The sequence below is a fragment of the Oncorhynchus mykiss genome, chromosome 17, assembly GCF_057628025.1.
Source record: "Oncorhynchus mykiss isolate SJ-2025 chromosome 17, ASM5762802v1, whole genome shotgun sequence".
NCBI classification, from domain to species: Eukaryota; Metazoa; Chordata; class Actinopteri; order Salmoniformes; family Salmonidae; genus Oncorhynchus; species Oncorhynchus mykiss.
In genome coordinates this window covers 62633409-62656026 of record NC_143038.1, presented here as the reverse complement: position 1 = coordinate 62656026, position 22618 = coordinate 62633409, and the positions used below count along the sequence as shown (strand labels likewise).

At 43.9% G+C, this 22618-nt stretch overlaps 2 protein-coding genes across 4 annotated transcripts; one reads left to right on the top strand and one right to left on the bottom strand.

Annotated features, from left to right (window-relative positions):
* Positions 1-22: 22 nt before the first annotated feature.
* LOC110494644 (bromodomain and PHD finger-containing protein 3) lies at positions 23-16347 on the bottom strand. Of its 3 annotated transcripts, none has more exons than XM_021569888.3 (13): positions 15996-16347; positions 6681-8250; positions 6308-6464; positions 6073-6204; positions 5755-5883; positions 5323-5635; positions 4850-5128; positions 4145-4690; positions 3896-3965; positions 3711-3787; positions 3405-3535; positions 2768-2922; positions 23-2619 (listed from the first exon to the last, which is right to left on the bottom strand). In XM_021569888.3, the coding sequence occupies exons 2-13, from the start codon at positions 8198-8200 to the stop codon at positions 2424-2426; spliced, it is 3705 nt and encodes a 1234-aa protein (XP_021425563.3). In that variant the 5' UTR covers positions 8201-8250; positions 15996-16347; the 3' UTR covers positions 23-2423. The 3 variants fall into 3 exon arrangements, with proteins under 3 accessions (XP_021425563.3, XP_021425564.3, XP_090062383.1); XM_021569889.3 differs by having other exon boundaries at positions 3405-3502; XM_090206257.1 differs by lacking the exon at positions 15996-16347 and adding an exon at positions 10281-10467.
* On the top strand, positions 16312-22378 carry LOC110494643 (glutamate receptor U1). Its single transcript, XM_021569887.3, has 10 exons — positions 16312-17366; positions 17542-17627; positions 19344-19375; positions 19503-19682; positions 19869-20092; positions 20205-20302; positions 20428-20645; positions 20807-21026; positions 21216-21460; positions 21578-22378. Exons 2-10 carry the CDS (start codon positions 17558-17560, stop codon positions 21677-21679), a joined length of 1389 nt encoding a protein of 462 aa, XP_021425562.2. The 5' UTR covers positions 16312-17366; positions 17542-17557; the 3' UTR covers positions 21680-22378.
* The last annotated feature ends 240 nt before the right edge of the window (positions 22379-22618 follow it).

Genomic DNA, 22618 nt, shown 5'->3' with positions numbered 1-22618 from the left:
TAGATTAAGACTGAAAACAAACAACCGTTTTAAACAATATTTATTTGAGAAAATATTGTTTGACAGATTTTAGATCTTGCGGTATAATTCAAATTGCAAGATCCAGAACTCCTTTGAGCCACCTAATAAACAGGCTAGTAGGCTAGTGCACTTATGCCTAGACAACTACAGGGTTTTGTGCCAACTGACCACTAGGAAACATTGATACAAAGAGCTACAAAGCTTCCTACATCTTTTTCAATATTTATTTTTTTAAATAACAGACTCAATTGTCACAATATAAATTAAAATCTAATATTTAGATTTTTTTTTTGCATTCCTTAAATTACTTTGTGTATTATAAACACAGACATTTACATATATACAAATATGCATATGCACATAACCAAGTTTTTTTCTTTTTTTTTTTCTTCATACCTATGGCTTCAGAGCTCAATCTACAAACCATTTCAAACTAACATTGTGCTTTTCAAGTCATTGGAGGGTTTGCAAATCCCATCTTGCCACTGACTGGAATCCCAAGTTATTGACCTTATTGAAGTGGTTGCAGTGACCCATTTCCTAAGTCATGACGAGACATTCAAAAGTCCTGTTCCATCAAATAGCTGCAACAAGCACACCACCACCATTTCATATAAAAAAAAAAGAAATAAACCCAGAAATAGCATCAATGTGTAAAAATGTATAAGAAGCATGGCATTTCAATGACAAATCTGAATATGCTTTGAATCAAGCAAATCCCCTTTGAGGATAAAATATATACAATGACTTTCTTTGTCTTGATTGACTTCTGGCTAAAACAAAATGTATATTATTACTAGACTCATTGCAACAGAGTGGTTGTGTAAAGTACTAAAAAGTAATCAATGAGTAATCAGATTTTATCTTAAAAAATATATATCCTAAAATCCATGTCTTTTAGGAACTCCTCCTTTCACATTTCCCCCCAATTTCCAAAATTATAACATTCCCCCTAAAAAAAGGTCAGAGTCAATCAGATCATCACTCATTTTAGGTAGTTGCAGCCAGATATATTGGCACCCTTGCAATTTTCTTAAAGAATTCTCAGTCTTCTAAAATAAGTTGAAATTACCAAAGAAAATGTTGATCTCCAAATGTTATTGGATTGTCAACATTGCAGAACCATTTTTTTTTTTGGGGGGGGGGGGGGGCTTCAGTTTACAATTTTTTTTTCTGAAAATAAAAGCAAAATACCATGAACAACATTATTGGCATCTACAAGCTAATACTTGGTCGCACAGCCTTTGGCCAAGTTGACTGCAAAATAACACCAAAGGATCTTGCTGCATCTACTGGCAATTTGGCCCACTGTTCAGCTGCAGACTGTTCCAATTCTGTAATGTTTGAGTGGTGCCGATCTCTCCATAGGGTTTTGATGGGATTCAGCTCTGGACTCCAGTACATTTCTCGGTGCTTTTTGATGTGTGTTTGGGTTGTTGTCCTGCTGGAAGACCCGCACCCTTCAAAAGAGACCCAGTTTTTGGACACCGAGTTGAACATTGTACTCCAAAACACCTTGTAAACATTCAAGGCCCTACATACCAGAGGCATCAAAGCAACCCCACACCTTCCCCATGTTTGAGTCTAGGGAGGGTGTTATTTTATTTGAATGCATAATTTGGTCATTGGTAAACATAGGAAGACCCCACTCCTGAAAGAGACCAGAAAGCCCCATTGAACTTTAAAAAAAAAAAATGTTTAAAGCCTGGGGTCACATTGCTGCCTCTGGGGTCCTCGAATGTGTACAAGACATCATCAAATCATGAGATTATCAGGTGTTTGAGTACGATGTTCAACCCAGTGTCCAAAAACTGAGTCTCTGTTGAAGGTTGTGGGTCTTCCAACAGAGCAACTCAAATACACATCAAAAAGCAGCCAGGAATGTTTCAATAATAAAACAGTGAACTGTTCTGCAGTGGCCAGTGATACGTCCAGAACTGAATCGCTTTAAAAACCTATGGAGAGAGCGGCACCACTCAAGCATTGAAGAATTGAAGCAGTCTGCAGCTGAAGCGTAGGACAAATTGCCAGTAGAACGGTGCAGCAAGCTAATTCTTTTTCAGTTAACTTAGCCAAAGGCTGGGCAACAAAGTAATAGCTCCTGCCAATAATGTTGTCCATTCCATTTGCTTTTATTTTTCTAAATTCGAATTGTTAACTTAAGTTTCCCCATTGCAAAATGGTGTACAGCAATGGTGACAATCCAATAGGAACATTATTTGAGAAGAAAGTTCATTATTTAAGAAAACTGTATATTGAACCACTCAAATTCCATGTCCACCTTCTAGTAAATGAATGAAGAAAATGTTATTTTCTCACTGAAGATTGGTGTTATTGGTGAGGGTTTGAGCAGTCCTAGCCAGACAGTTTGCTGTGGATTTGCAGACTGACACTAAAATCCTTCATATAAAATTGGAGGGGTTGAAAGTGAGGTTCCCCTTGACGTGGTTGATAACGTGGTTCAGGTGTATCATGGCACGGTCGTATGCCGTGTGTACAGACTTGCGGACACTGGGCTTCTTGCCCTCCATCAGGCGCAGTTTGTCCACCGTGTCATCCATCCCCATTTGCAGCAACTTGTCCCGTGGCAGCCATTGCCTAAAAGTAAGAAAGAGGGTTCAAAAGAACACAAAAACATAGAATAGAAGCAATCAATAGACACACACATCAACTACCCCAAAAAACTGCCTTAGCTAATTAATGTGAGACTAAACTTTAGGCAGAACACTCGTCTTGAATTTCTTACCAGGTCCTTTTGGTGTCGAAGAACAGCACAAGGTAGTGCCTCTCCCCGGTCTCCTTCTGCCTCCGCTCCCCCAGTTTTAACACGTCCCCAGGAGGCACGGGGATGGGGATGCCATTGTGAAGAAGCCCTTCCTGAGGCATGTCTGGGTCAACAACCTGGGGAAACACATGGGCAGTTTATGTACCCTGTTAGTCTCTGTGGTACAACAATGGGCGAGTTGGTTTTGCATTGGCCGATGCCACGGTTGGGCAGGGTTTGCACATTTTAGACCATTCCATTGCTCATAAAATGAAAACTACACCCACCTCGGGAAACGAGTCATGCAAAACCAACTCGCTGAACTACATCGGGGCGGCTGGTAGCCTAGTGGTTAAAGCGTTGGGCCAGTAACCGACAGGTTGCTGGATTGAATCCCCGAGCTGACAAGGTAAAAATCTGTCGTTCTGCCCTTGAACAAGGCAGTTAACCCACTGTTCTTAGGCTGTCATTGTAAATAAGAATTTGTTCTTAACGGACTTGCCTAGTTAAATAAAAGGTTAAACTTATCAACCATTGCTTGTGCCAACCCCCCAAAAATATTGAAAATCAGGCCAACCCTCTTATTGCAATGAATAAGTGACTGAAGTCATGTTCTCACCATTGCTGGGTATGATGGATATCCACGACACTTAGCCCAGACCAGGTCAAGTGGTGTGAGCTCTGTGTCACTATCAAAGGGCAAATGCATACTTCCCCCTGAGCACAAACACAAAGATGTGGGATGTTGAACTGGAAAAATGGAAATGGTTGAGATGGAAAAATTATTTTCTGTAAATGATTTTTAGAATTTTACAGGATTTACTATAATGTATAAATCTATATTTGCCAATACACGATTTACTGGAAGTTGAAATTGGAGCTATTTTGTCTGACCCTAAGGTCTGTGGTGCCTGAACACACTCACCTGAGCCTCCATTCTGGCTCTCTGGGACTTTAGCCAGAGCTGGTTTACCACGGCTGCGTTTGGGTGGCGGGGGGACACTTCATCCATAGACAGAACAAAGGAAACAGGTATGTTATTTCTGAACATATCCATCTTGGAAATCAATCTCCATTTCAGAAGTATCATGTGTTTAGTGGGATCCTCACCTATGTTTTTGGTCATTGGATGCTATGTCTGAGGAGTCATCTTTGTGCTTTCCTAGACCATTTGTAAAGCCTAGTAGAATACAAATTCTGTACGTCATCATTATGATCTACCCCTCTCTTCCCTTATGCAACTCACAAATAAAGGGTAAAGACATGGTTTCCTTAATAACAAGTAATAACTTATTACTCATCGCCTACAGCTTTAATGAAATGACAGAGCAAATGTAAATAACATTTTTTTGTATCTACCTTCTACTTTGACAAGGGGGAGGGGCTTGTCTCCCTCGCTGTCAGAGCTGGGCCCTCTGGACCTCAGGCGGTGGGATGACGGTGAGGAGGGAGTGGGGGGAGGGGCAGTCTCACTGGGAGGTTTTATAATGGTGGGGGAACTGTCCAATCCATTGGTTTTACCCTCAGTGGTCCCTACATACTGTAACTGAGCTGCTCTGATCTTTGCCAGTCTCGCTCCATTTTTAGCTTTCTTGAACAGAACAGATGTCCGCCGGCCAACTCCAATCAAAGGACATGCGTTAGTGGGGGGACTGGGAGTCTGTGAAGGAGAGAACTTTTCAGAATCCTCCTTCTGTTTGCACGGTGTCGCTGTCTCCTCAACTTCAGCATCATCATCACTCTGCCTTTTTCCCCCACTCGGCGAGGATCTCTGGCGTTTGTAAGAGCGCCCTGGTGACCTTCGCCCTGCGGTCACAAGGCCCAGTACGGGTGGCTCAGGTGGGGCATCGCCTGGCAGGGGTGACGACGCTGGGCATGAAGACTCTAGTGTTGGTGGAGAGGCATCTGCAAGAAGGAAACATGCATTCACTTTGTTAGAATAATAAAATCAGAAATGCACAACAGCAAAATCATTAGCTAATTAAACTAACACATCCATACCAGAAAGACTAGTAGAGTTGGACAGCAACAAGCCCATGAACAATCAAAGTACATCCCTTTTACCTTTCCCCGGAGTAGAGGCTGATGTTAAAGGACTGTTCTCCACATTGTCCTTCTTTCCATTTTCTTCCTCCTCTTCTTCTTCTTCTTTCCCGTTGTGCGATTGTGAGCGCTGTTGTTTGTGCGTGACCGTGTTGATCTCTCTACGTAGCAGCCGGATGCGTTTGGTTCGTCCTCCACTGGAGCGCATGGATGCCACCATGTCCAGCTTCTCCAGCAGGGCCTTCAGCTGCTCCTCTGTGGACAGGTGGAGCCTGTTGTCTGGATCCAGGAGAGAGTCCACTGTACAGAACACAAAGGCCGTAAAAGAGAGAACAGGTAGATGAGATGAAGGATGAGAAAAATTCATTTCTGCAATGAAAAGCGCGATTGAATTTCTATAAATAATTATTTCTTATGTGTTTTACGATTGTGAAAAGGCATATTTTTCACAGGAAGCCATTCCAAGGCCAACCCAGTTGGTGTGCTCTGCTCACCGTCCTCCCAGGTGCATTGGTAGAAGCCATGCTTGTTAGGAGAGTCTGGGAGGTGCATGCCAGTGCTGGGGTCCAACCCGATGCTCTGCGCCTGTCTGTGGGCGTGGCGGAGGACGGCTCCTCCCACCTCCCGTAGGTGCAAGGCGGCTCGGTGGAACGCGGTCTCCTTGGAGTTGTACCTCAGGCAGTTGGACACCATGAGGTTAAAGTCCCCCTCCAAGTCGGTTGTGGAGCAGTAGGCATGGGCCTCCAGTTTGGCACGCATGCTGGATAAATCCATGGGCTTGGAGATGAACTCCAGATAGTCTGGCACCTTCAATTAAAAACATACAAATGAACAGACTATTCAAGAAAAGAAGGAGACAACTGCAGTACTACTTGCTGAATTTTAAATCAATGCAAAAAGTGACCCATTTATCTAACCTTACTAACCTCTGCTAGATTGACAGGCTGAGAGAAAATCTGTGCTGCGTCCTTCTCCTGAAGCTGGTCCAGGGTGGAACGCAGCAGTATTAACGCTGGGGTCAACTTCAGCTCCAGAGCAGCCTGTTGAAGTTTCATCTGGAGGGAGAGAGAGAAAGAGAGAGGGGGAGAGAAAGAGGGAATATAAAAAGGGTGCAGAGTCATTTAAGGAAAGACATAAGAACGATACAGTGATTGTAAAAGTTAATTATTTTCATACGGTATATGCAGATGGTAACTCAGGATTATATAATATGTTGACATTTTGTCCTCTGACTGAAACAGTACCTGCTCTCTCTTTAGTCTCTCTCTCTTGCGGACGAGTTCCACCAGGAGCCGGGCTCTCTCCAGGTCCTGCCGCAACTTCTGCCAGTACCGTAGCTCCTCCCTCGCCGCACAAAGCTTCTCATCTGGTTCCCTCTGAACACATGCACACACACATTCAGCTTCACAATTTCTATTTTACCATCAACATGAGATCTATAATTGACTTTAGGTCTCTCTCTCCCTGTATCTTCCTGACCTGCTCAGCAGTCTTGTGAGCCTGCAGATGCGAGTGCAGGCGCCGGATGAGAGGCATGCCGTTTCGGGACTGACGTTTCAGCAGCCAGTAGTTGTGAAGCCTCTGAATGAACTGGTTCTTCCTCTGGACAGCAACCCCAATGCAAATCTTGTTCAGCCTGTTTACGACATAGCAATAACTGTTAATCATACATTGGCATCCTTCCACTGTATAGGTGGTGTATTAATAGTTAGTATAAGGCAGCTGTACTGTTAACATTAAACAAGCTAAATAAATACACAAACATGTGCTTTCTACAAGCAAATATAGTTTATAAGGAAAACTACTGCTACTGGAAGTGGTGTGTTAGCAGAAGGGGTGTCTGAGGTCAGACCTGTGAGAGGGGATTTGAGGCACCAGCAGCACAGGCACAGCAGAGCGACGGGTCGTCTGACCAGCTAGGCTCTTCTTTCCTTTCTTCTTCTTCTTCTTCTGGCCTTTGGGAGTCTTTTTACTGGGCGGTGCCGGGGGGCTCTGAGTGTATGACCTTTGACCCCTATTCCCCCTGCCTCCCACCAGCCTTCCCTCCACCGCCTCATCACCTGACCCATCTCGCCGTGACCCGACTGGGGAGTGATTCTCACAGAAGGCAGTCTTCTTCACAGAGAAGGTGGTTCCGTTAACCCCAGTCTCCCGGACCGGGTCGATCTTCATGAAGAGGCCAGCCTTCTGGGCACAGCTGACATGGAAGGCCCGGTAACAGTTGGCCTTGTGGCACTGGATGGACGCGCCCCGGCCTTTCTGCTTGCACAGGTAGCAGGTGAGCTTCCAGCGGGCTGAGGGGATGTTCTTCACCCCCTCCACCGGCTCCAGGAATACCATGTTGGCAAAGCACACCTCTGGGATCCATATGGCACAGACAACGTGGGCCCAGCGTCCATCACTAGTCTGTTTGAAGGCACCTCCCCGGTTGGGGCAGAGCACACAGTCCACAGGGCGCGAGGGGGACTGCAGACAGCAGCGGCACAGCCACTGGCCCTCAGGAATGTAGGGCACACCGTAACACTCCTGGTGGACGGCCAGGTTGCAGATGTCACAGAACAGGATGACGTTGCTGTTGAGACACTCGTCGTCCAGGCAGACGCAGCAGAAGGCATCCTCGTCTATGGCACTCTGGGACAGGGCCTGGTTCCGTGACTCCAGGATGGACTCCCTCTCCAGACGGTCGATCAGCAGTTCAAAGGTGTCCGGGGAGACGGACGCGTGGCCATCAGATACCCTCTTCTGGTTGACCATCTCCAGCCAGGCCAGGTCCTCCTCGTCCATGTCGTACTCTGCCTCACAGTCCTGCTCCTCCCCTGACTTCTCTACGAAACGGTAGTAGGCCACAGGTAGGGGAGGTGTGTCTAAAGGACACGGACAGTCAAGCACGCGGAAGGTTGGCTCGGGGAGAGGGCTTTGGTGAGAAGGGTGTTGGGAGGAATTGGTGTGGCTTTGAGTGTACTGCTGACTGCCAGAACGTCGGCTCTGGTGAGATGAGGTTTTGCTTTCCCTCCTGCGGCCCTTTGGGTTGGGAGGTTTGCGCCCTGGTCTGGCTCTGCTCTGGGTTTGTTCGCTGTTCTCTTTGTTACTGTTGCACTCAACAATGTCCTGAGCCATCATCTCATCCTCTGTGATGACTGGCAGAGGGTCGGTGATGCTGATCCGGTGAAGCCTTCCATCCAGGTCCACCTCCACCATCTTCTGGGCCTGAGCATAGGTCAAAGTTTCTCTAGATGGAGATAGCTGCAGTCTATAGGGGGAAGGTGGCCGCAGCTGAACACTGGAGTCCCTGCCCCTCCCCCTCCCTCTACCCCTGCCCATCTCAAGGCCAACTACTCCTGGCCTGCATCCCCTCCTCCGCAGCCTCCTCATGGGGGTTTGCACTAGCTTTCTAGATTGGAGAGGGCGAGGAGGACGGAGTTCTGCAAAAGAAGGAAAGAAAAAACCTAATCTGCTAAATTCAGAATTTCACAATAAGTCAATAGAGGAACTAATTAGAAGATATCATTCATGACATTTCAAATGTAGGCTGATTACATATCACATTAGGAGTTGACAGATAAGAAAAACCCACCAGAGTAAATTTGAAACAGTCAAACACCAACTCATCAACATACTGTAGCTAATCCACTCTCCAGTGCCAGCCAATGAGATATATTTATTTTCAAACTATCTTTAGAGCATTTGGAAAGCATTCAGACCCCTTGACTTTTTCCACGTTACAGCCTTATTCTAAAATGTATTAAATTAATTGTTGTCCTCATCAAATCTACACACAAAAACCGGTTTAGACATTTTTGAAAATCTATTAAAAAAACAGTACTACCTTATTTACACAAGCATTCAGACCCTTTTCTATGAGAGTCGAAATTGAGCTCAGGTACATCCTGTTTCCATTGATCATCCTTCAGTCCACCTGTGGTAAATTAAATTGATTGAACATTTGGAAAGGCACACACCTGTGTATATAAAAAGTCCCACAGTTGACAGTGCATGTCAGAGCAAAAACCAAGCCATGAGGTCGAAGGAATTGTCTGTAGAGCTTCAAAACAGGATTGTCGAGGCACAGATCTGGGGAAGGGTACCAAAGCATTTCTGCAGCATTGAAGGTCCCCAAGAACACAGTGGCCTCCATCATTCTTGGAGGTTCCTAGAGCTGACCGCCTGGCCAAACTGAGCAATTGGGGGAGAAGGGCCTTGGGCAGGGAGGAGAGCAAGAACCCAATGGTCACTAACAGAGCTCCTCTGTGGAGATGGGATAACCTTCCAGAAGGACAACCATCTCTGCAGCACTCCAGCCTTTATGGTAGAGTGGCCAGGCAGAAACCACTCCTCAGTAAAAAGCAAGACAGCCCGCTTGGAGTTTGCCAAACGGCACCTAAAGGACTCTCAACAAGACTCTGGTCTAATGAAACCGGAATGCCAAGTGCCATGTCTTGAGGAAATCACTACGGAAATCCCTACGGTGAAGCATAGTGGTGGCAGCATTATGTCTGCAGACTTTTTTCAGGGACTGTGAGACTAGTCAAGATCAAGGGAAAGATGAACGGAGTAAAACACAGAGCGATCCTTGATGAAGAGCGCTCTGGAGCAGGTTATGACCTCAAACTGGGGTGAAGGTTCACCTTCCAACAGGACAACGACCCTAGGCACACAGCCAAGACGACGCAGGAGTGGCTTCGGGACAAGTCTTGGAATGTCCTTGAGTGGCCCAGCCAGAGCCTGGAACTGAAAATAGCTGTGCAGAAACACTCCCCCATCCACCCACAGAGCTTTAGAGGATTGGGTGAAACTCCCCAAATACAGGTGTGCCAAGCTTGTAGCATCATACCCAAGCAGACTTGAGGCTGTAATCACTGCCAAAGGTGCTTCAACAAAGTACTGAGTAAAGGGTCTGAATACTTATGTAAATGTGACAGGTTTTTAGAAATTTGGCAAATGTATTAAAAATAAAAAACTGTTTTTGCTTTGTCATTATTGGGTATTGTGTGTAGATTGATGGTTTTTTCACACCATTATCGGTAAACCCTAGACACTGTCGTGCGTAAAAAGCCCAGGAGGCCGGCCATTTCTGAGATACTGGAACCGGCAAGCCTGGCACCGACGCTCAAAGTCGCTTAGGAGTGGGTCTAGGGTTTCCGGGATGGTGGTATTGATGTGAGCCGTGAAGTGCTTTGAAAGGCTGGTCATGGCTAAAACTGAAGAACATACACACATCCAGCTACTTTCCGCAGGTGCTGGAGTTGTAGGCAAACTCATGGAAAACAGAATGGAAAACGCTGCACACTGCTGCTCACATCAACACCATGATCCCGGACACCCTAGACCCACTCCAATTTGCATACAGCTCAAACACTGCCCTTTCCCACCTGGACAAAAGGAACACCTATGTGAGAATGCTGTTCATTAATTCCTGCTCAGCATTCAACACCATAGCACATTTAAAGCTCACCACTAAGCTAAGGACCCTGGGACTAAACAGCTCCCTCTGCAACTGGATCCTGGTCTTCCTGACAGGCCAACCCCAAGGGTGAGTGCAAGGTCCCCTCCTGTATCCCGTTCACGCACGACTGGGTGGTCAAGCACGACTCCAACACCATCATTAAGTTTGCCGATGATCACCGACAACGACGAGACAGCTTATAGGGAGGAGGTGAGAGACAACAACCTCTGAGCAAGATAAAGGAGCTGATCATAGACTACAGGAAAAGGAGGGCTAAGCACGCTCCCATTCACATCGACTGGGCTATAGTGGAATGGATCCTTTGTGTCCACTAACAAACTACCATGGTCCAAACACACAAAGACAGTCGTGAAGAGGGCACAACAACGCCTTTTCTCCCGCAAGAGTTTGAAAATATATGGCATGGGTCCTCTGATCCTCAAAAAGTTCTACAGCTGCACCACCGAGTGCATCGCCGCCTTGTATGGCAACTGCTCAGCATCTGACCGTAAGCTACAGAGGGTAGTGTATATGGCCCATCACTGGGGCCAAGTGTCCTGCCATCCAGGACCTTTATACCAGGCAGTGTCAGAGGATGGCCCTAAAAATTGTCAAAGACTCCAGCCACCCAAGTCAGACTACCACATGGAAAGTGGAATCGGAGCACCAAGTCTACAGTAGGTCCAAAAGGCTCATTAACAGCTTCTAACCCCAAGTCATAAGACAAGACTGCTCAACAATGAAATAAATGGCTCCCCAGACAATTTGCATTGACTATTTGCATATTTTTTTTTTTTAAATGTTACACTGTTGCCACTTGCTGTTTATCATCTATGCATAGTCACTTTACCCCTACCTACATGTACAGTAAAAGTCAAAACTTTAGACACACCTCCTCATTCAAGGGTTTTTCTTTATTTTTTACATTGTAGAATAATAGTGAAGAAATCAAAACTATGAAATAACACATATGGAATCATGTAGTAAGCAAAAATGTTAAACAAATCGAAATATATTTTAGATACTTCAAAGTAGCCACCCTTTGCCTTGATGACAGCATTACACACTCTTGGCATTCTCTCAACCAGCTGTGAGTATGGTTGAGAGAATCACCTGGAATTATTTTCCAACAGTCTTGACCGAGTTCCCACATATGCTGAGCACTTGCTGGCTGCATTTCCTTCATTCTGCAGTCAAACTCACCCCAAACCATCTCAATTGGGTTGAGGTCGGTTGATTGTGGAGGCCAGGTTATCTGATGGAGCACTCCATCACTCTCCTTCTTGGTCAAATAGCCCTTACACAGCCTGGAGCATGTGGGGTCATTGTTCTGTTGAAAAACAAATGATAGTCCCACTAAGCGCAAACCAGATGGGATGGCATATCGCTGCAGAATGCTGTGGTAGCCATGCTGCTTAAGTGTGCCTTGAATTCTAAATAAAAATCACTGACAGTGTCAACAGCAAAGTACCACCACACCTCTTCCTCCATGCTTCACGGTGGGAACCACACGGATATAATCCATTCACTTACTCTGCGTCTCAAAGACAGAGTTGAACCAAAAATCTCAAATTTGGACTGGTCTAGTGTCCATTGAGCGTGTTTCTTGGCCCAAGCAAGTCTTTTATTGGTGTCTTAAAGTAATGACGGACTGTCATTTCTATTTTCTTATTTGAGCTGTTTGTTCTTGCCATAATATGGACTTGGTCTTGTACCAAATCTTCTGTATTTAAACAACAACAATATATATATATATATATACTTTATTTAAACAGGTAGGCAAGTTGAGAACAAGTTCTCATTTACAACTGCGACCTGGCCAAGATAAAGCAAAGCAGTGCAACAAAAACAACAGAGTTACACATGGGATAAACAAATGTAGTCAATAACACAATAGAACAATCTGTATACAGTGTGTGCAAATGAAGTAAGGAGGTAAGGCAATCAATAGGCCAATACTGGTGAAGTAATTACAATTTAGCAATTTACACTGGAGTGATATACAGTTGAAGTTGGAAGTTCACATACAACTTAGCCAAATACATTTCAACTCAGTTTTTCACAATTTCTGGCATTTAATCCAAGGAAAAAGTCCCTGTCTTAGGTCAGTTTGGATCACCACCTCATTTTAAGAATGTGAAATGTCAGAATAATAGTAGAGAGAATTATTTTTTTCAGCTTTTATTTATTTCATTACATTCCCAGTGGGTCAGAAGTTTACATACACTCCATTAGCATTTGGTAGCATTGCCTTTAAATTGTTTAACTTGGGTCAAATGTTTCAGGTAGCCATCCACAAGCTTCCCAAAATAAGTTGGGTGAATTTTGGCCCATTCCTCCTGGCGTAACTCAGTTAGCATACCTCAGTCAGGTTTGTAGGCCCCCTTACTCGCACAAGCTTTTTCAGTTCTGCCCACAAATTCTCTATAGGATTGAGGTCATGGCTTTGTGAGGGCCACTCCAATACCTTGACTTTGTTGTCCTTAAGCCATTTTGCAACAACTTTGGAAGTATGCTTGGGGTCAATGTCCATTTGGAAGAACCATTTGCGACCAAGCTTAAACTTCCTGACTGATGTCTTGAGATGTTGCTTCAATAAATCCACATAATTTTCCTGTCTCATGAAGCCATCTATTTTGTGAAGTGCACCAGTCCCTCCTGCAACAAAGCACCCCCACAACATGATGCTGCCACCCCCGTGTTTCACGGTTGGGATGGTGATCTTTGGCTTGCAAGCCTCCCCCTTTTACCTCCAAACATAAATGGTCATTATGGCCAAACAGTTCTATTTTTGTTTCATCAGACCAGAGGACATTTCTCCAAAAAGTACGATCTTTGTCCCCATGTGCAGTTGCAAACCGTAGTCTGGCTTTTTTATGGCGGTTTTGGAGCAGTGGCTTCTTCCTTGCTGAGCGGCCATTCAGGTTATGTCAATATAGGATTCATTTCCCTGTGGATATAGATACTTTTGTACCGGTTTCCTCAAGCATCTTCACAAGGTCCTTTGCTGTTGTTCTGGGATTGACTTGCACTTTTCGCACCAAAGTACGTTCATCTCTAGGAGACAGAACGCGTCTCCTTCCTGAGCGGTATGACGGCTGCGTGGTCCCATGGTGTTTATACGTGCGTACTATTGTTTGTACAGATGAACGTGGTACCTTCAAGCATTTGGAAATTGCTACCAAGGATGAACCAGACTTGTGGAGGTCTACATTTTTTTCCTGAGGTCTTGGCTGATTTATTTCGATTTTCCCATGGTGTGAAGCAAAGAGGCACTGAGTTTGAAGGTAGGCCTTGAAATACATCCACAGGTATGCTATGTACTATGGGTGGGTGTTGCTATGGTGACAAGTAAGCTGAGATAAGGCGGAGCTTTACCTAGCAAAGACTTATGGATGACCTGTAGGCAGTGGGTTTGGTGATGAATGTGTAGCGAGGACCAGCCAACGAGAGCATATAGGTCGCATCAGTGGGTAGTATATGGGGCTTTGGTGACAAAACAGATGGCACTGTGATAGACTGCATCCAATTTGCTGAGTAGAGTGTTGGAGGCTATTTTGTAAATGACATCGCTGAAGTCAAGGATAGGTAGGATAGTCAGTTTTACGAGGGAATGTTTGGCAGCATGAGTGAAGGAGGCTTTGTTGCAGAATAGGAAGCCGATTCTAGATTTAACTTTGGATTGGAGATGCTTAATGTGAGTCTGGAAGGAGAGTTTACAGTCTAGCGAGACACCTAGGTATTTATAGTTGTCCACATATTCTAAGTTAGAACGGTCCAGAGTAGTGATGCTAGTCAGGCGGGTGCGGGCAGCGATCGGTTGAAGAGCATGCATTTCATTTGACTAGCATTTAAGAGCAGTTGGAGGCCACAGAAGGAGTGTTGTATGGCGTTGAAGCTCGTTTGGAGGCTAGGCAGTCATTAGAGAAACTAAGGCTGTTGAGTCTGCCGATAAGAATACGGTGATTGACAGAGTCAAAAGCCTTGGCCAGGTCGATGAAGACGGCTGCAAAGTACTGTCTTTTTATCGATGGCGGTTATGATATCGTTTTGGACCTTGAGCATGGCTGAGGTGCACCTGTGACCAGCTCTGAAACCAGATTGCATAGCAGAGAAGGTACAGAGGGATTCAAAATAGTTGGTGTCTGTTTGTTCACGTGGCTTTCAAAATACTTTAGAAAGGCAGGGTAGGATAGATATAGGTCTGTAACAGCATGGGTCTAGAGTGTCTCCCCCTTTGAAGAGGTTAGGTTAGGTTCCTTGATAATTTGTGTGAGATTGAGGGCATCTAGCTTAGATTGTAGGACGGCCGGGGCATATCCCAATTTAGGTCACCTAGTAGTATGAACTCTTGACGATAGATGGGGTGCAATCAATTCACATCCCTACCTTGTCACAACACAACTGATTGGCTCAAACACATTGAGGAAAGAAATTCCACAAATTAACTTAACAAGGCACACCTGTTAATTGAAATGCATTTCAGATGACTAACTCATGAAGCTGGTTGAGAGTATGCCAAGAGTGTGTAAAGCTGTCATCAAGGCAAAGGCGGCTACTTTGAAGAATCTCAAACACTTTTTTGGTTACAACATGATTCCATGTGTAAAAATAATAGTAAAAATAAAGAAAAACCCTTGAATGAGTAAGCGTCCAAACTTTTGACTGGTACTGCACATATTACCTCAATTACATTGACTTTCCTGTACCGGCACATATGACTCGGTACCGGTAACCCCTGTAACCAGCCTCGTTATTGTTATTTTATTCAGTTACTTTTTAATACTTGTTTATTTAGTAAATATTTCTTAAAAACAGAATTTTTGGTTAAGGGCTTTTAAGTACACCAGTAGGTCTACACGATTTGATTTGGAGGTCACTCATTTAGGCTGTTCTAAAGTTTAATTAACAGTAACTGAATACCCTGATGCCCGTCTGCATGCTTTATATAGCATGTCACGAACACGTGACTCACCGTCTGTAGGACCGAACCATTTTCGTGAATGTGGTGGTTGTACCTAATAAACTGGCCACTGAGTGTATAAATACACATCATTGGTGCCAGTCTGCAAGAGAGACTCACATGAACATTACATTCTATTTCTGGACAAAATAGCCACACAGCAAAAAATATTTGGCCTACTGATTTTACTAGTCATCTGCAATCTAAAACAAATTAGTGTTTTTCTGATATGCTATTAATTAATCTAAAAGTAATTTGGTATTACACAAGAGTTTAGAACCTGCGAACATGACACTCGAGAGTACATCTCGACATCCAATCACGTCTCGAGACCATTGCACACGTATTTTTCTTGCCAATCAACTGCTCGTATTATTTTCTGCTTACAGCTGAACATAAGATATAGTTGGGTTGCGGGGCGCTAAATACCAAACCGAGTATCCCGACTGTCAGCCATTTTATCCGTTCAACAACATTTGCAGTCAACACTATTATTGTGAACTGATACGCAACCGATAAAAACAATGGCAACAGCACAACCGGGGCACTATAGCCAGGTTAACACTGTGCACAACTGTACAATTGCCATGTCGGCTAGATTGCCGTAATATATGAGTCCTCGTATGTGTACGCAGGCTACAGACCCTTCAGTATAACTAGGTTAGCGCAAACTAGCTTGTACATAACTAGCTCGACATGACGAACGCCACATCTTATGAAGCAAAAACAAACAAGTCAGCCAAAATGTCGGAAGTGTTTACCTTGTTTAACGTGATCCTATGGTATGCGCAAGCCAGAGAAAGGTAATATTAGATAGCTAATGTTGAAATACGACCGAAAAGGATCTAATAACAAGCTAGGGCATTGCTAGCCGGTAATTTCAGGGGCGACAGCGTCATCTTCAGCACTTCAGTCCTCCATGGTGACTTCAGACAAATGCTCAAACTCGACCTGGTTACATATCTGTGATTTAGACGTTTTCAACTGGAAATATATACACTAATTGTTACATAAAATTATGTAAGATATGTCAGGTTGATGTAGCTAGCTAGATATTCAGTCAAGATGGCTTGAAAAATACGCCCCTTTGGGGGAAAAAAAACTAGCACAGCCAATTGTGCGTCCTATTTTTGCCGCGTACACAGGGCGCATTCGATTATGATTGGCCAACACAGAAACTCCATTGCATCGAGTTGCAACGGGAGCACATATTAGCGCAAATCGTTGAGAAAAACTCATCGACATTTCTTGCGCGCCTTAACTTCATTATCGACGCACAACAGTATTTCACACCTGTTACGTCCAGTACAGTGTTGCTTAGAAGTTGTATTCCTTTTGATACGTTGGTTACGGTTAAAAAAATAGGTGAACCAGGTGCATAATGTAGGCTGTGCCTGTATGCATAGCCTTTTTCTGCATGGTTACTTAACTTGTCACAATTTATTGCATATACAAAAAAAATAGATTTTGATTAATGAAGGGGCCACATATATGCAGCCAAGAGTTAGACATGTAAGAGGAATAGCCGGGTCTGGGGCGGCAGGGTATCCTAGTGGTTAGAGCGTTGGACTAGTAACTGGAAGGTTGCAAGTTCAAACCCCTGAGCTGACAATGTACAAATCTGTCGTTCTGCCCCTGAACAGGCAGTTAACCCACTGTAACTGGCTTGCCTAGTTAAATAAAGGTAAAAAAAACCCCACCAAACTAACCAGCTCCCCTTTCTTTGTCAATGTTTTTTTTTTTTTTTTCTTTATTATTTGTTCAGGAGCCTTGCTCTGTAAACAGGTGACAGGTGACTGACTTCAAACCCTTCACAATTAATTTGGCAGATTATAAGATTTTTTCTCAATTATAACAGTGTGATACAGGCTTGGATATGGGTGATTCTGTGTTTGAATCTTCCAAACATATTATTAAGTGACACATTCACAGGGGACAAACTCTTTGTCTGTCCCCCACCCCCCTTTAAAATCTCATTCTCCACCCACAAAAAAAGTCCATTGGCTGTTTTAGCAACTATGTTGTGTTGGGATGAATATTTCTGATCATCATTTGCCCTAGTTCATCAGGATCAGTTTATAGTTGGAAGGTTCAACACAGCAGACTGAATTTACAGCTAACAATCCTGTCAGGTATGGAGATATTTTTCATTTGTTTATTGTCATAGATTTAATATGCCATGCTTCATACCTAGGGCATTTTTTGTCAGCTGTTTAATTGTATTCCTTAATTTATTCCCTGAGTTTTTTTATTCTCTGAATTTAATAGTTTGTAATATCAATCACATTGATTGTTTTACATCATTAGGATCAAAGGTGAAACCATGAGGGTGCTTGAGGGTGTTGTAGTGTGCACCGTGGTGCTTCTACTGTCCCTAGGGAGCTGTGCTGCAGGTAATGCAACGTTTAACATACATCCTACTGTGCTTAGAAACCCAGTGAGTGGTTTGCCTGTTTGTCTTTCACTTAAGCAAACAAAATTGTGTAAAACAGGAATCTTGACATGCATGGGATTCACCGTAACCTTGTCCCAGATGTGTTTGTGCTCTTCCCAATGCTGTTATTGTCTGGCGTTACAGGAAAAACATTCTATTGTTAATAACCTCTAAAGAGCTGGAGCAGAACATTGCAGATTTGTTTGGTATGACAATGAGTGACAAGGAGTTGGCATCAGGGGCAGACAGCGATTTGGGGGCCCATTTCAAAATTCTGTTGATGGGCCCCCTAACACCCAAAGGAGACATTTCCCCCATAAATGTACTGCTAGATTATTATTATCCCACAATTAAAAATGAAATGTATAGGGCCTATAAAGATGTTGAGTGAGTGGCTCACTGACATTTGTGTGAAAAATATATAACTAAAATAGTCCAAAATCAGTCAGTGTGGGCACCTTGGGCAGCTGGGGTCCATTTAATTTGAAACCTATGAAACATAGCTAAGTCCACCTATTGTTAGCATGATGACACAAACAAACTGGGACTCAGGCTAAATTCATGTGAAAATTACATACTGTATCTGTACTTTAGATGTTTTTCTTTAGCCGTTGGACCAGTCGTTGCACTTGTATCCCTGTCTGGTGGCAGTGTGACAGTGGATATGCTCATTTTGGTGCCAGACTCCTCATGTCCTCTCTGCTTGACGTGGTATAGTTTCTCAGGCCTTGACGAGTCATAAATGGGGTGACTGTCAGCTGGGCATGGCATCAAAGTGAGGGGCCGCATCCTGTCTGGCACACACACATCATACCCCACTCTGATAGAAAAAGAAGAGAGCCAGCTGACATGATCACAAAAATCCTTGTGTTTAAGTGTAGCCAAATAGTGACAGGGCCATTGAGAGCTTGTATGTGTGTCATATTTTGAATAGGAGGAGCTGATGTGTGTGTCAGGATCGCCCTATGGTATTGATGGAGCCCTGAGGCCTTAGCCTGAATCAAGGCTTTTGATACTCTTAGACTGCCCTCCCACCCCATAGTGCCACGGCTTTGTGATGGCTTGAATTAACTCACTAACTGGTTTTTGGCTGTAAATAGATCTTGGGGGTTTTCAACATTTTCAAGAGGGAAAATAGATTGACCAGATCTCTGGGATGCCGGAAACCAGTGGTGATGAGTAAGAAGGCATCAATGCACCCCCACATTCACCCTCACTATCTGCAAAGGGGTCACTGACTTAGGGTATAAGGCCTAAAGAAGGCCACAACACAAAGAGCTCTTTGATTCTGCCTGCTAAATTTGGAAGGTGCTCCCATTGCACACAGACTGAAAGAAAAACTCAGTGGGACTGGAAAGACGCTTTGGCAATATCTCAATGCCGATGGAGAAGTTCTGCTCAAGCCTGCTGCCGGTTCCCTCTCCTCTGTCTCTTCAATGTGTCAGCATGTACATTGTTGTCCTCATGTGTATATTCCTTTATTAAATTGAAATTATGTATTGATGCATTGATGCTCTTAGAAAGCACTAAAAATGTTCCACTGTTTGAGATGCTGCGAATCCTAATTGATTTAACTAAGGATGTAATTGGACATGTTCAAATACAACTTCATTTGGATGTGGGTGCTCTGACTCAAGATAACCTCTATATTTTACTATCTTTTTTCCCTTATCAGTGCGACCAGACTTGACAATCACTACAATAAAGGTAGTAAGATACGTGTTTCTGACACTATACTTTATTGCCTGAAAGCATTTTATTTTCAAATTCAAGACATTTGCTGCTGTATAAATATGATTACATCAGAATGGTTCCTTTGTGTCCCATCTTTCAGCAAGATCCATACACCATGTCCAAAGGCTCTCAGCTGGAAGGGTACTGCATGGACCTGCTGTCTGAACTGGCCAAGAAACTGAGCTTCAAATACAACGTGCACCTGGTGAAAGATGGGTCCTATGGCAGGCAGGATGAGAGTGGGGCCTGGAACGGGATGATCGGTGAGGTGGTGAGAGGGGTGAGTAAAGCTAGCATTTTCATACATAGGTGATTATAATACAAAAACAATTTACTCACACATCTGCTTATGATAGATACTGTACAGATGTGACTATAACCATGTGTGATGTTATTAATGCAGATAAAAAACAAATGTATAATGTGCTAGTCCATAAAATATTAATATATATTCTTGTCCCTGTAGGAGGCAGACCTGGCGATTGCTCCTCTTACCCTTACTGCTGCCCGGGAGAAGGCTGTGGGGATGACCAAACCCTTCATGCAGACAGGCATCAGTATTCTCCTGAGGAAAGACATCTCAGAAGAGGCTGGCTTCTTTGACTTCCTTACCCCCTTCTCAGTAGATACCTGGGTGGGGATCCTCGCTGCGTACCTGGGGACTGCTGTCTGCTTCTGTGTAGTAGCCAGGTGAGTGGTTATTGTGATGAACTTTCGTCAGAAAATACATTTATCGTGTGCCTGACAGGAGCCTTTTACAAGTAGCATTTAAAGACGGTTACACAAAACTCTTTCAACACAGACTCAGCCCATGTGAGTGGAGTCAACCCCAGACTGAGAAAAACAGCTTCACTCTCAGCCACAGTCTGTGGTACACCGCTGGAGCCCTCACTTTACAGGGTAACTAACAGGGATGTAACCAGGCATTTCAACCAATAGCTTACCCACAGCAGTACAACATAAGAGCTTAGGAGGAGCTTGGTGGTTTGGTCTTCTGATTTAGTATTCCTTTATCTTATTCTCAGGTACCGGTCCACACCCCAAAGCATTATCAGGACGCATTATCTGCTGCACCTGGTGGTTGTTTGGTCTGGTCCTCTTGGCCTGCTATTTCTCCAACCTCAGCACCTCTCAGGGCTCAGACTCCAATTCACTGATGGTGAAAGGGTTTGAGGACCTGGCCAACCAGCAAGGGATTGAGTATGGGACCCTGTCTGGCTCCTCTACACTTGCCTACTTCAAGGTGAGGCCAGTGTACCCCGCCACACCTGGCCCTCCTATATCCCTCTTTTTCCCATCAAAGGATTAGGCTCACGTGTCAGGGTCTCAGTTCTGTCAGTTCTCTCAGCAGCATACTGACTTTCTCTTCCTCTCTGTCCGTGGTTTTTCTTTTCCTTGGTGTAGAACTCTAATAACCCAACCTACCGCAAGATCTATGAGCACATGGAAAGAACCAAGAGTTTTGTGTCGTCAATGGATGAGGGTGTTCGCCGGGCAAAGGAGGGCAACTTTGCCTTCATTGGAGAGTCTGTGTCACTGGACTTGGCGGTGGCACGTCACTGTGAGCTGATCCGTGTCCATGAGGTCATCGGCATGAGAGGGTACAGCATTGCAGGCACCCTGGGTGAGCCATGTAGTCTAGGCCGATAGTGAGATCTCATGCAACACATATTGACTAAAACTTTTAAAAACTGTTCCTGTAAATCAAAATAGCAAGGCACCAAGATATTCATGCGATCCACATATTGGCTTATGGCTGATTTTATGACAACAAGCCAGCTGACATGCAAATGGTACTGTTTGTGTCATTCAGGTTCTCCCATGCTGAAGAACCTGAGCGTGGCCATCCTGCAGCTGAGTGAGGCAGGGGAGTTGTCCTACCTGCGCAGTAAGTGGTGGGCCAGCAGCTGCATGGCAGACCCAGCCAAGGCCTCCTCCCTGCAGCCCCACAGCCTGAAGGGCATGTTTCTGGTGCTGGCCCTGGGCCTGGGACTGGGGGTGCTGCTGGCTGTCCTGGAGCTCACCGCCAAGTCCCGGAACGGTGCTGGTGAGCAGAGGGTGAGTTAGTCACTGCTGGTTTAACACTGGAGCATTGTGTGAATATTTCATATGAATGGATTAGCAGATTTCCTGGTCAAGATCTCTCTAAACATCCATACAATTTGCTCCCCACAGAAATCATGTTGCACAGTGTTGTCTGAAGAACTGAGTCAGCGTTTCAGGGGCACCACCACCAATGAGAAGAGAAGTGAGGAAACAGACAAAGAAAAAGCATGAGGAGACACGATAGTATACGATAATATATACAGCCTGACAAAGCAAATGTCTCCATGCAGGTCTTGACATGAGTCATGGCTTGTACACTTATTTTCAATACTATCTACCACAGTGAGACAGAGTGTATCAGAAAGACTTCCAGACTGTTATATGATATGTTTATTAACAGAGTGATACATAAACAGTGAAGGAAATTAACAATACTACTGAAGTACTATGTTTAAAAATAATTATATGATAGCAGAGCATTTTACTGAGAAAATCAACATGTATATTTACTGTTACAAAACATGTAATGTGTACTGATTTATACATATTTAAGGGGAGTGCAAAAATAGAAATTAAACATGAAGATCCAAGTCAAGTCATCTGTAAATTATGAAAAATGATCAGTTTCAAAGAGTTTACATTTCAGTACTTTTGTTCGGAACAAATACTGAGAACAGATTACTGCTATTAATTGTATGATGCAATACATTTGTTTCAAAGTAGATTATTCATTTACATATTGTAGATACTAAGTAAACCTAACTGTTTTTGTACAATTGGCAGCACACATTATGCGCATTCCTTTTGAAACTATAAAACCGTTGGTTAAATGTTTTGGTTATTATAGAACTCAACAAAAAGCATTGTCATAGAATGATGTTGATGTAAAAGTTACGGCACACCTTTCAATAAAACCAGTCTAATAATGAATATATGTTCCATTCTGTTTCAATCAGAACTATTTACCACTTGGTAATACATTATGTTTACAATACATACATCTTGATGCAAAAATCAAAATACACACGTCAAAAAGTAGGTGATTACATTATACTAATAAACTTGTTTGGGCTCCTGTAATGATCCTGCGTGTGTACCTGACAGCACAGATCACGGTGGTACATTTTGTACAAGCATCTAGAATCTAGATATAAGCAAGGTAATGCTATA

Excerpts from the sequence above, each read along its gene's own strand:
- LOC110494644 (XM_021569888.3), bottom strand. The coding sequence starts at position 8,200 with ATGAGGAGGCTGCGGAGGAGGGGATGCAGGCCAGGAGTAGTTGGCCTT. Across the intron at positions 5,129-5,322 it reads CCAATGCACCTGGGAGGACG|TGGACTCTCTCCTGGATCCA; the intron begins GTGAGCAGAGCA and ends TGTTCTGTACAG. Across the intron at positions 2,923-3,404 it reads ATCCATCATACCCAGCAATG|GTTGTTGACCCAGACATGCC; the intron begins GTGAGAACATGA and ends GTGTTTCCCCAG.
- LOC110494643 (XM_021569887.3), top strand. The coding sequence starts at position 17,558 with ATGAGGGTGCTTGAGGGTGTTGTAGTGTGCACCGTGGTGCTTCTACTG. Across the intron at positions 20,303-20,427 it reads TGGAGCCCTCACTTTACAGG|GTACCGGTCCACACCCCAAA; the intron begins GTAACTAACAGG and ends TCTTATTCTCAG. Across the intron at positions 20,646-20,806 it reads CTACACTTGCCTACTTCAAG|AACTCTAATAACCCAACCTA; the intron begins GTGAGGCCAGTG and ends TCCTTGGTGTAG.